At 36.2% G+C, this 12,880-nt stretch overlaps 1 protein-coding gene across 2 annotated transcripts; it reads left to right on the plus strand.

Moving 5' to 3' along the window:
- Positions 1-210: 210 nt before the first annotated feature.
- Positions 211-12,535, plus strand: ARRDC3 (arrestin domain containing 3). Of its 2 annotated transcripts, XM_081280100.1 has the most exons (8): positions 213-734; positions 4,637-4,718; positions 6,335-6,482; positions 7,439-7,541; positions 7,858-8,114; positions 8,550-8,712; positions 9,007-9,161; positions 10,379-12,535. In XM_081280100.1, the coding sequence occupies exons 1-8, from the start codon at positions 455-457 to the stop codon at positions 10,433-10,435; spliced, it is 1,245 nt and encodes a 414-aa protein (XP_081136226.1). In that variant the 5' UTR covers positions 213-454; the 3' UTR covers positions 10,436-12,535. The 2 variants fall into 2 exon arrangements, with proteins under 2 accessions (XP_081136227.1, XP_081136226.1); XM_081280101.1 differs by lacking the exon at positions 10,379-12,535 and having other exon boundaries at positions 211-734; positions 8,969-9,155.
- The last annotated feature ends 345 nt before the right edge of the window (positions 12,536-12,880 follow it).

Consider the following 12,880-nt stretch of genomic DNA (forward strand, 5'->3'; position numbering starts at 1 on the left):
CAATGAAGAGAAGTCAGGTTCTGCCTCCCGGCAGCACCACTGTCTCCTTCGCCAAGCTCTGCACCTACTGTACCCGCGAGCGAGCGTGCGAGCCAGGGAGCGAGCGAGCCGGCCCCGGTGGGGGCGCGCAGGGAGGGCGGACCGCAGCCGCGGCGTGCGCGTGCGCACTGGGGTTGTTTTTCACAAAGCTGCTCTTAAATGAGCTGGCAGGCTCCAGCCGCCCGTCTTTGTAAGGAGACCACTGAGACGAGCAGGAGCGCGGAGCAGCAGCCTCCCTGCTGCCCTGACTTTTTAAGAAATCTCAATGAACTATTTGTGAAGAATCACTGATCCTGCCTGCAAGGTTTTTGCATGGCAAAGACATTGATCAGTGTTAAGTGAAGATCACATTCTATATGCGATCTTGACTTTTTTTTTTGTCTTACATTATATTTTTATAGATTTTGTTATAATCATGGTGCTGGGAAAGGTGAAGAGTTTGACAATAAGCTTTGACTGTCTTAATGACAGCAATGTCCCTGTGTATTCTAGTGGGGATACTGTCTCAGGAAGGGTGAATTTAGAAGTTACTGGAGAAATCAGAGTAAAATCTCTTAAAATTCATGCAAGAGGACATGCGAAAGTACGCTGGACTGAATCTAGAAACGCCGGCTCCAATACTGCCTATACACAGAATTACACTGAAGAAGTAGAATATTTCAACCATAAAGACATCCTAATTGGGCACGAAAGAGGTAAGTTTTTATGTAAGTCATTAGACTAATTTTGGGGGGAAAAGTACCTTTTCGGTTTTCTCATTTAATGTGGTTCTTTTAGCGTAACAGCAGTTTGATAAAGATTAGCAAAGTTGGAAGATTTTGATTCTCCTTGACGTTCTTCGTGTGTTAAACCGTAATGCATGCAGGCATCTGCAAAGTGACTGCAAACTGCACTTATTCAACTACCTCTATACCCGGCTTGGTCTGTGCCTCTGCCATACGCACTTGTAATCCATTTGCTTCTTACTTAGAAATTCAGCTTAAATCCGGTTCAATAATTTTACTAATATGTTTTCAATTGAATTGCAAAAAACTGCAGCACAATATTAGATTGTTTTTTCTTTTACTTTACAACCTTAGATCTAAAAACTGATCTTCAGTGAAGAAGTGAAATAACATTTTTAAGAAGGTCAGTAGATGTATTTCATTTCAATATTGACATGCAAAAGACTAATTTTAAAGACTTGATCATTGTTCTTTGATAAAGGGTTGCCCTGGCTTATTTTGACATATGGTTATCAACACCCCACGTGTTTTTTCCCTATTCTTTCCAATTCCTTCAGAAATTTACACCAAGCATTCTCATTTTAAAGGATAGTATCTGACATTATGGTAGGGATTAGGTCAGTATACGAAGCCATTCAGGGTCAGTAATTTTCTTTTCCAAGCATCATGTCTAACTTCGGAACGTGCATTCAATGAAACCCATGCCAGTTAGATGGAATTGAAAAGTGTACTGCACGTTGGATTTGATTTTTGGTTATAAGAGGGAGATAAAGGGTTGTCAAAGGGAGAAGGGATCCTGAGATTTCCAATCTATTGTTTAAATGGTTACATTGTGGAAATATAGGAGACTCTAAGCTTGTTTTTCTAAGTTTCCACCCTTTGTTAGAAGCGGTTCAATCCTGTTTCGGACCAGTTCTGGGGGGTGGTGAGGAGGGGCGCTTCTTCTGCTCTCAGCAGATTGGTTACACGCGTCAGGTGGTGGCGATGACTTAATTCCTAGCCCAAGAAGAATATAATGTTAAAACTGGTTATGTAATTTTTGTGCTTCTCTTTTTTAATGCAGCATTTAGTTCAAGTCTTGACGATTTTAGAGAAAGGAGAGAGGCATATTTTTACCTTCTTTATTTTATTAAAAATGTATGTCCTGGTAGAGTGCTAAGGCAAGTGAGAAATGAAGGATGCTTACAGCATTAAATGCATTGTGAAAATTTAAAGGTGAAATCAGTTTAGAATTTTCATAGTTACAAGGTACTTTGCATCCTGTAATAATTTCAAGTTAATCTCACAAGGATAACACCAATAGGTAATGCAAATGCCTAATGACAGTCCTGGCATTTGTTAAAAAGTGGACATATGAGTTTGTGTTCGAACCTTTCTGGAAATTGCAGCCTTGTATAAAATGGGTGAGAAGACACAAAGATTTTTCTTTTAAGGAGTTGAGACTTGCAATGGAAAAAAAAGTAGAACAGTGATTCGTAGGAAAGACTTAATTTTACTAATTGCATAATAGTTTCATGGTAAAGAAAACTATCTGCCCCGCACCCCCACGAGATGCCCCCCAACCCTGCAACGCGTGGACATGATCTCAGCCAGGAATAGTTTCAATGACTTAAAACTGGGAGCTCTCAAACTAGCCTGGTAACTGAGACCCGCCCCGGTCTCCCAGTGATAGGCGGAGTCGGGTTTGTTAGCCTGTTGCTAAGGCAATGCCAGGCGCTGATTGGATTGGGCACAAGCGGGTGGGGAGAGTGGGCTCGCGGTGTCTGGGGCGAGGCTTGGAACCGGCGTGCGCCGGTAAAGGTCCCTCCAGAGCAGCCGCCTCCTCTCGTGTTCGCCTTCGTTCTCGGGCTGCTTTTGGCGCCCGGTGCTCATGTCATACTGTGTCCTGTTGTCCTTTATGGCAGCTTGCTTGGGACACCCCCCACCCCCCGGAAAAAAAAAAAAGATTAACATTTCAGATGCAGAAGCTCCCACCGGCCTTACAGGTGCCAAATGGCCTTGGGCGCAACTTTAGCTAAAAACCCCGTCAAGAGGGACTTGGGTTAGGAAAAAGAGCAAGACCCCATTTTCCTGGGTGAAATGGGTCTATAAATGCTTGTTTTCTCTTCTTAGCGCAAACAAAGCGTATTTGCACACCTGTCCGGTCCCCAAACAGGCTACCCTAATTTGACCTGGGGGGGGTGGGGGATGTCAGTGGCTGTCCAGGAGAGGGGAAAGTATTTCAAACATCGAAATCTGTGTAGGGGCCTTAGGGGAATATCTCTTGCCCCTTACCCCTTTGTTCCCCTAAACCGTGGCTCCCTCCCCTTCACCACCCACTTTTCCCTTGCCTTTACTGTAAAGGTGTCAGGGTGGCCCAAGCCAGATCGAACCGGTCACCGGCTGGGGCGTGTAAAGCGGAAGCGCCGCGGCGCAGTCGCCCCGCCCCCTATCCAGCAGGCTAGGCTGCGCGGGCACGGGCGCGAGCGCCGCGCGACGTATGCCGTATGTATAGCGGAGCGCGCGTGCTGCGGAGGCGCGCGGGCGGGCCGGCTGGGATCTGCTCGCGCCGGTTTAGGCCGGTCCTCTCCTGCTCCGGTCTAGTTCTTGATTGACAGCCAGGCACTTGTTTACCACGGCGCGGCCCGCCGTGGCTCGCCTCAATGAGACTGCTGAGCTGGCACAAAAAGGAAGCAAGAAGGGAAGAAAGACAGGGGAAGGCAAACTTTGGGAGCCTTCACGGAGAACGTATCTAAAAGGCCCCCAACTCCCCAGCTAGTTTTCAGTGCTGAGATCTGTTCAAGGGAATTTACCCAGGGAACAAGGGAAATAATCTGTAGACATAAGCGAGTCCCAGTGATTTCGGATGAAAAATCGATGTGTAGGTGCTTTTCCTCCCATTCCTTTGATATAAGGGAAGCATCACATTTTTGTATCTATTTAGTACTTTGGTGAAGAAAAGTTAAATAATGGTCCAGTTTTTCCTTGCTCTGGTAGCTAATTATAAAGGTTTCTCCATCCAGAAAATACATTGCGTAATTGTATTACCTAGTTGAGGCTAAAAGTACTGTTTTAATAATTGAAAACCTCGCCCACATTTTTCAGTAATATATTTCTTCATGCCACTTAAGACAATGTATTTGACCTAAAGAAATTGATTATAAAATGAAAGGTCATTCCTTATTCTAACAACTGGAAAGTACCTAATTATACTTCATTTTTCAAGGATATTGAACAATTTTGTTTCCTTGTTAGAAGGCATCTTTTTTTAAGTCCTGTCCTTTGTGATGAAATAAAGTATACTTTGTGTACATGAGATTTAAGCTATTGCTATGAGTAGGAGAACATGAGTGTTGAGTATTGTGATCAGTCTAGATCAATATGGAATTGTTTTCAGCTATGAAACCTGCATTGAAATCATTTTTTAAAACTCCAACGTTTTTGATACTTTTCTAGTGGTTTGGGAGTTGTGATATGTATATTCCATTCTGTAATGTCAGTAGTATTCCCTTCAACTGACATACTTTAAAATTTTACATGAACAGTCTTTTTCATTTTATATATTATAGTCTTAATATTTTAAAACAGTTGGCAACAAAGGTAACTATGATTGAAACTTGAACCTATTGTTTAGCATATGCTGTACTAGACGAGGATGCTTTGCAGTTTGGGTCATTAAAAAAAAGCCTATAGGGTACAAGTATTTGTTTATTATCCCCCTCTTAACAGGACAGATGAAAGTTAAGGATTTTTATTTTATCCAGAGAAGTGGAGAGAATTAGAACTCAAGATTCCAAAGCTTATGGCCTTCATTATCTTATGAGCGTCTTTAAAGTTGTACCACCTTGAGTTGTGTTAAACATTTAATTATAAGCTTTCGTTTTTTGTTTTAGATGATGATAATTCCGAAGAAGGCTTCAATACTATACATTCAGGAAGGCATGAATATGCATTCAGCTTCGAGCTTCCACAGACGTAAGTATTTATAAGTAATAGGCATTTTTTATAGACATTCATTGTCAAAAGCAGTCTTAAAATTAAATATTTTTAATTTATTTTTATTTTTAAAAAAACCCTTTTCATTACAAAAACTGGCTAGAGGAAAACAATATATTAAACATAAGAAGCTATTATTTTAGTCTGTGGCAAAATTATAGAAAGCAAGCAAAATTATTAGTATTCTGTACCAACATTTATGAGGTTTTTAAAACATGAATAGTATTCCATTTAATGGGAGTGAATGGAAGTTACCAATCAAATAGTAAGCACTTTATAAATATTTGTTTTAGGGCTGGGGATGTAGAGCACTTGCCCAGAGTGGTTGAGACCCTAGGTTCAGTAAATTTGGAAGGTAAAAATAAAAAGGAATAGCCTAACTTCAGTAGTGATATTTATATACACATTCGTTAGCTTCCATGCAGAGAGCTGTTAAGAAGGTCACATAAGATATTATGACCTGCACTTGAAATAGCTATCAGAATACTTTAATATAAAGCTTGGAATCTAGTATACCTTAATAACAAATTATTGAGGAAGATTTTTTTTTTTATTAACACCTTTTAACAGAGCTTAAAACCTGAAAACTGGCACTTGTACTGATTATTCTGGAGAATAAATTTAGATTACATAAGTATTTATTATGTGCCAGGTGAACATAATTCTATATTTTCTTAATTCTTGTATTTGAGTTGTTAAATGTAGCATTCATAAATGTTTTTCAGAGTATTATATTTAAATACTCTATTAGTAAACCAGTCATTTAACATAAACTCTAGAAGACCAGCATGAAGTGTAAGATTTAGAAGTACTATATTTTATTGCTCTATTATATAAGTTAATGTGATAGTCTAAAATGTAAAAAAAAAAAAAGTGAAATGCATCTACCAGTCAAAGCTAACACTCTATCTTATAAATAATTAAATATTGTATTTTTAATAAAACCTGAAAATTGGCAGAGTTCAGAAACAGTTCTTATTTTGATAAGAATTTTTTTAAGCCTTAGATAGTAAAGTTCGAAAATAAAGAAGAATTAGAACATATTATGTGAAAGCAGTTTTTCAGACTTCTATGGACTTTATGAAATCTGAAATTTTTGAAACTGTAAGGACTATTCTAGGCATTTTCTTGGACCTTAATGAGTTGCTATAAAAAGAGGTAAAATAATTTCTTGCTAGTGAGAAATGGAGCACTATAGGGAATTTAGTCTGAATGTTTAGTGTCTAGAATTGCTCAATAGAAATAGTTAAGCCATTCTTAACTTTATTTTTAAACTCTTGACCTTTGCAAGAATTGTTTATCATACTTTCATAATTTTGCCACTAGCATTAAAAGTAGCCTCTTTTTATTTAAAGGGATTGTTATTCTTCTGGCTTTTTAAGGCAGAAATTGCCATGATATTTAGCTATTATCCATTGTTATTTGGAAATAAAAGTTTTTTTCCCCAGTGACTTATCCCTTTGGAAATTTTTTCATGGATTTTATACCTCATTGGTACATAAACAGTACAATGTATTAACACTTCTATTCTGACCTACTGTATAATTCTTAGAAAGAGGTATAAGATTAATATATTCACTTTATATTCTGCACAGACCACTTGCTACCTCATTCGAAGGCCGACATGGCAGTGTGCGCTATTGGGTGAAAGCCGAATTGCACAGGCCTTGGCTTCTACCAGTAAAATTAAAGAAGGAATTTACAGTCTTTGAGCATATAGATATCAACACTCCTTCATTACTGGTAAGAATTGACTGAATTATTCATTCTTTGTCTTGACATATAAATACTAAATAATAATCACCTGAACTACGGAATTTTTATAACTTTAAAATAACTTCATTTTAAAATTTCATACATATGTATATTTTTAAATACAAGAGGATACAAACTGATGAAGAATATGCTCATATTTTTTATACTATAATAACTTAAAGTAAATTTAGAAGTAAGACCAATATGTTGTATGAAATAAATCTGTTCCCTGGATAATTTTTAGTGGAAGAGGAACAGTGATGTCATTAATTATAATATTACATAATTGGAAATATCATAATCTAAAATTTGTACTTATATTGAATTATTCCAATTAGGGATAGTTGTCAAATGATGGGGAATTATCACTTTCTTGAAAAAAACTTAATTCCTGCTTAAAATGAGTCTTTTAATGGCATTTTTATGAGATTAATTCAAATTTGACTTCAAAAACTTTGGTTTTTAGCAAATGATAACATCTTTAAAGCAAACAAGAATAATCCTTAAAAATGGGCAGTTTCCCCTTTTTTGCATATGATTTTTACATTCTCAAAGAAAGATGTTAACATTTGGATTATAACCAAGTTCCTTTCTGTGCTGCTTTTCCTTAAGGTAGTTTAAACAAAATTTGGAAAGGGTTTTTTTGTTTGGTTAGATGTTTTAAATTACTGTATATGTAAATAGATGGGCTAAAGCTATGGGATACTATGTTAAGCCTTTTGCCCTTTTTTCATTTAATTTGATAGAAATTTGTTTAAAGACAAAAGTAATGGTATATGCAGAAGCCATGAGAGAAAAAAGTACATTTGGGTGCATGGAAAAAAAGCAATAACAAAGTGACACTATTAGTTGTTAAATTCTCCAAGAATTAGGATTGTATTTTCAAATATTTTGTTATTTTGCCATTTCGTACATTGATTTTTTTCTCAATTTGTTTCTTACAGTCACCCCAAGCAGGCACAAAAGAAAAGACTCTCTGTTGCTGGTTCTGTACCTCAGGCCCAATATCCTTAAGTGCCAAAATTGAAAGGAAGGGCTATACCCCAGGTATGTATGAGCTTGATCCCCACAGAAAGTGATCTTTTTTCACCTAGCTATTGTGTATAAACTTATAGTATTGGTGTCAAATAGAAACATCACATCAGTATTCTGTAAAATGACAGAAATTGCACTTACCTAGTTTCTTTTCACAAATTAGAAAGTAGTCCCTTTCATACAGCTACTGTGTAAATGAGTCAGTCATTTTCATGAATTTTAAGTTACTTGCTTACTCCAAGGACAGTTCTTCATCCATGTAGTTAGTTAAACCTTCTAACATTGAGTCTACATTACATTGTTTTTTTTTTTTTTCCTCTTTCTCTAGGTGAATCAATTCAGATATTTGCTGAGATTGAGAACTGCTCTTCCCGAATGGTGGTGCCAAAGGCAGCCATTTACCAAACACAGGCCTTCTATGCCAAAGGGAAAATGAAGGAAGTGAAACAGCTTGTGGCTAATTTGCGCGGGGAATCCTTATCATCTGGAAAGACAGAGACGTGGAATGGCAAGTTGCTGAAAATTCCACCAGTTTCACCCTCTATCCTCGATTGTAGTATAATTCGTGTGGAATATTCACTAATGGTATGTCTAGATTTTAAGAGGAGGGCTTTTTTAAAAAGTTATAAAGTTATGTAGAAATAATTTTATCTTAGATCTAGAATTTGATTTTATTTTTTGTGTGCATGTGTGTGCAGTATTGGGTGTTGAACCCAGAGGCAATCTACCATTGAGCTGTATCCATACCAGCCTTTTAAAATTTTTTTTTTAATTTTTTTAAGACAAGGTCTAGCTAAGTTGCTCTGGTTAGCCTCAAACTTGTAATCCATCTGCCTCAAATAGATAGGGATATTAGGCATGCACCACCACTACTGGCCTAGGATTTGATTTTTATATTTCATACATACAAATACGTAGAAAAACTGAAAAGGGAGCGGGAACCTCAATTAATATTAAAACTGGGTTATTTGTGAAATCACATTTGCTATTCTAAACTTAATATCTCTTTTCAATATTTAGGTATACGTGGATATTCCTGGAGCTATGGATTTGTTTCTTAATTTGCCACTTGTCATCGGTACCATTCCTCTGCATCCATTTGGCAGCAGAACCTCAAGTGTAAGCAGTCAGTGTAGCATGAATATGAACTGGCTTGGTTTATCTCTTCCTGAAAGACCTGAAGGTAATAATGCCCATCTAAGTTTAACCGATTAGTAGTAGTAATAGTGTGTAGTAGTAATAGTAGTAAGAACTTTATTTTGCTTTTGAAATTATATGACCCTAGATAAATCTTAATCTTTCTTTAAAGAGTAGATGTATGTACCCCTAATGTTAAATTTAAACTGATGTCTCCCTAGCTTTAATTACCAAAAAATTATTATTTTGCTTTGACATTCTTTTTTAATACCTACTATTCTGTGTATTTTGACATGCATAAGAACATGCTGTTCGAATTGCGTGTATCTTTTTCCTTCAGCACCACCCAGTTATGCAGAAGTGGTAACAGAGGAACAAAGGCGGAATAATCTTGCACCTATGAGTGCTTGTGATGATTTTGAGAGAGCGCTTCAAGGACCACTGTTTGCATATATCCAGGAGTTTCGGTTCTTGCCTCCACCTCTTTATTCAGAGGTAAGAGCACCAACTTGAGTATGAAATGGGCTGGATTTAGTATTGCAGAGTTTAAAAAATAGGTTTTGATTATCATGATAATCAAAGAACAAATAATTTAGAACAGGAGATTAAAAGTTATTAGGGTTGTTGAATTTACTAAGTTAATTATGACTATTCACTTTTTATTTGGAAAAATAAGATAATGATCTTACCCTCATTGAATTCATTTTTTGTTTTGGGGGTAATTTTATATTTCAAGCATCAATAGAAAAAGTGGCATTTTACAAGCATTAATTGAATATGAGAATTTATCTTACTCCTCATGTTCCTACAATTTAATTCTTGTATATTTTGACATTTGTTATAGGGTAAAGTAGTATATTTCAAAATACTTAAACAGAATTCCTACACTGGTATACTATTTTTATCTACCTCATCTTGATGGCAGTTAAGCAGTGAACATGAATAAGCTTTGTGCTTAATGGGAATAAGTTCATAGAATAGTGAGAAAAAAAACTTGGAACCAGATATTATATTAGCAATGTTAGGAATAAACAACTCAGGAGCAGCTTATTGGGCCTTGAGAATTAGGGAGGCTTCTAGGATTTTTCAAAATGACTGGAAAATGTGCCTATGGTCCACATTTTTAGTACCTCTAAGATTGGTCTAGATATCCAAAATAATGTTGTAAATCACAAGACTTAGCTTGTTCTTTGGGTTACTGGAGTTCACACCATTGTTTTATAATGAAATATTATATAATGTTTTATATTCTTAAATTTAGACATGAATTGTTTTTACTCTTAGTACTTTTTTTTTTTTTTCTGATTGCCTTAATTGAGTCATTTTCCTTTGGGTGTAATAAGTGATCCTCTTCATTCAATGATAATAGGATATTCAGAATCTGTTCTTCAAACTTTTTAATTGGATGTATTTTTTTCCTATCCTGTTATTCTAGTGCATTAGAATTCCTTTAGATGCTAAAAATGTTCTGCCATGTGTTCAGATCGTGGTAATACACTTTCATTCTGACATTTCAGTCTTACTAGGCAAGTCAGTCATTTGTGGCTTGATTTGAGGATTCCTGGCTGTCCGGGGGAATATTTTAGAAGAATGACAATCTAAATATAATTCGCTTGTAACTAATTCTTCATAAAATTCTGCCTCCTCCTTTTTTTAGAATGAACTTAAGATAGCTCATCAAATAACAGTAAATGTTTCCCATTGTTTTCTAGATTGATCCAAATCCCGATCAGACTTCAGATGATAGACCATCCTGCCCCTCTCGTTGAAGGAACACTTGGTTAAATCAAGTTGATGTGGGTTCCGAACTGTATCTCTTCCGGCTGAGGACAGAGAAGTATCTTGGAGACACGTTTTCAGAGGAAGTGGAATTGCTTTTGCCCAGAAAAATGGCAAATACATGAAACAACGAGTGATCATGCTTCAGAAGCCTACAGCAACATTCTGGGACTGCTCCAATATGCTTGAAGATCTAAGCTTTTCTTCTTTAAAACTGGCACATACTAAGAGCAGTCATCTTTAGCCTATGGTCATACGTGTCAAGACACCATGTTGTAAAGAGGGATGATTTCCTTCTTTTGATTTGAAAATTTGCACATGCTCAATGCTTACATTGTGCAGTTCAATGTCACTACAGCTTTTTTTTTTTTTTCCATTTAAGCCAGACTCTTGATACTCTTTTAAAACTTGTTGTGGTCTGCACAACAAGGAACAAAAGAAAGCTTTGAAAAAAACTTTAACATGAAAAAACGCACTGACATTTTTTTTTTTTATTTAATATAGCCTGGACTTTACCTGCGTATGCACATGCTCAGAATTGTCCTACTAGGCTGACCATGTATCACCTCTTCAGCTTGGATCCTATTGTGGATTTATTTACAAACATCAAATGCCTTCAAGCCAATCCTTTTTGCTGTATGTTTTGCAGCCTACTGTAGTAGATACGCAACAGATATGTGGGGAAAAAGAGATAAGAGGAGGAAGCTAATAAGAGACCTGTCAAGATTGTAGAACTTCTTGGTTTCTTTTGAGAATTTGTTGCCTTTCTACTATTACAGCAAAGCAGCATTTTGTTACTGACTGCCTAAAATCACTTAATCTCAGGTGAACGCATCACTTGCCAAACTGTTGGAATGCTATTTGTGTTTTGTTGCACTGTTGAGTTTTTTTTGTTGTTGTTGTTTATTTGGTTGGCTTTTTGGAGAGGGAAATTTGGAAACGGGACATACACAAAAGTGATAACCCACCCACATCCCCTTTTTGTCATTACATACAAGAAGAAACTAGCAGAGTTAAGAATGGAGTATAGAAAGGCAGTATGGCAGGCACCAGCAAAGAGTTAAGGGCTGTTGCTCTTAAAAATTAGTATTTTTATTATTATTTTAAAAATAGTGGAAATTTTTCAGTCACTGGGGAGAGGAGGGAAAAGTACATTTATTTTTATACAGAGTTACTTAATTACCTCCAAAACACACATGTTGGAAATCATTTTTGCCGATGCAAAGTATTTTAATGAGGATATATATATGTGTGTGTGTGTACCTCTCTCACACACATATATGATTAGAGTTCAATTTATACATTTGCTATCCTGGTCAAGTTGACAGTATAAAAACCCAAGTTTATTCTAAAAGTGTATAACTTCACAATTAAAAACACTAGAATGTTTGCTGGGATGATTTTTTTTTCCATTATCTAAAAAACAATTTGCTAAATATGAAAAGTTATTCTGATGAGTATATGTAGAGAAAAGAGCAATCACATCAGTAAATCCTAGGTTTTTTTAAGTAATTTACAGTTGGATCATAACATATACCAGCATTCATGATAATATTTAAAACCGTAATCTGAGGTACTAAGTGTACTGAATTTTTTTTTAAGAAGGAATTCAGCTGTGATATTTTTAATGGAAATCAGCATCTCATATTGCAACATACGTGTGAAATGGGTATATATATCTTACCATTTAACCCCACAATTAATAAAGTGGCTGAAAGTAATAGTAACTCTGGCTTGGTGCTTGGTTAAATACTGTCTTAAAGCTTCATACAAAACAAATAGGCTTTTCCATAAGTGGCCTTTAAGAAAACATGGAAGACAATTCATGTTTGAAATAATGCTGACAGGGTGAAGAAAGCCCAGTGTAAAAATGAATCGCGTTTTAAGTGATTCGGTTAAAGGGTTTGGGCTCCCGTAGCAAACAAATACTAGATAATAAGGAAATGGGGGTGAAATATTTTTTTACTGTTGTTAAATCATTTTGTGAATGTCCCCCTCAAAAGAAGCTAGTGGAATATTTGGCATAAAGGGCATTTGGTGGTTTTCTTTTTGTTTGGGGGGAGGGGGTTGTCAGAAAATCCCTTTTGTTTTCTCTCTTCTTATGTCTAACTGACTAGGGAACAATTGTTGATATGCATAGCATTGGAATACTTATTACCACATACTCTCACAAGTAACACAAGAAGCAAGAATGACCAATATTGTGATAATTGGCACAGGATCACAAGATGTGATAAAATTTTAAGTTTATAAAGCTTTATCAAATAAAGTTTTATTTTTCCCATTAAAGTTTTTGTCTCCCTGTCATTCAGAGGCATTACTTTTTTTTTTCCCCCTAAATATTGGTCAATTCCTAATATAAGATGTGAGGTTCACAGTTGTATTCCAGTATTCAAGATAGATTCCTGATTTTTCAATTGGGAAAAGTAAAATCC

The sequence above is a fragment of the Spermophilus citellus genome, assembly GCF_964194105.1.
Source record: "Spermophilus citellus genome assembly, chromosome: 1".
NCBI lineage: Eukaryota > Metazoa > Chordata > Mammalia > Rodentia > Sciuridae > Spermophilus > Spermophilus citellus.

Excerpts from the sequence above, each read along its gene's own strand:
- ARRDC3 (XM_081280100.1), top strand. The coding sequence starts at position 455 with ATGGTGCTGGGAAAGGTGAAGAGTTTGACAATAAGCTTTGACTGTCTT. Across the intron at positions 6,483-7,438 it reads TCAACACTCCTTCATTACTG|TCACCCCAAGCAGGCACAAA; the intron begins GTAAGAATTGAC and ends TGTTTCTTACAG. Across the intron at positions 9,162-10,378 it reads CTCCACCTCTTTATTCAGAG|ATTGATCCAAATCCCGATCA; the intron begins GTAAGAGCACCA and ends ATTGTTTTCTAG.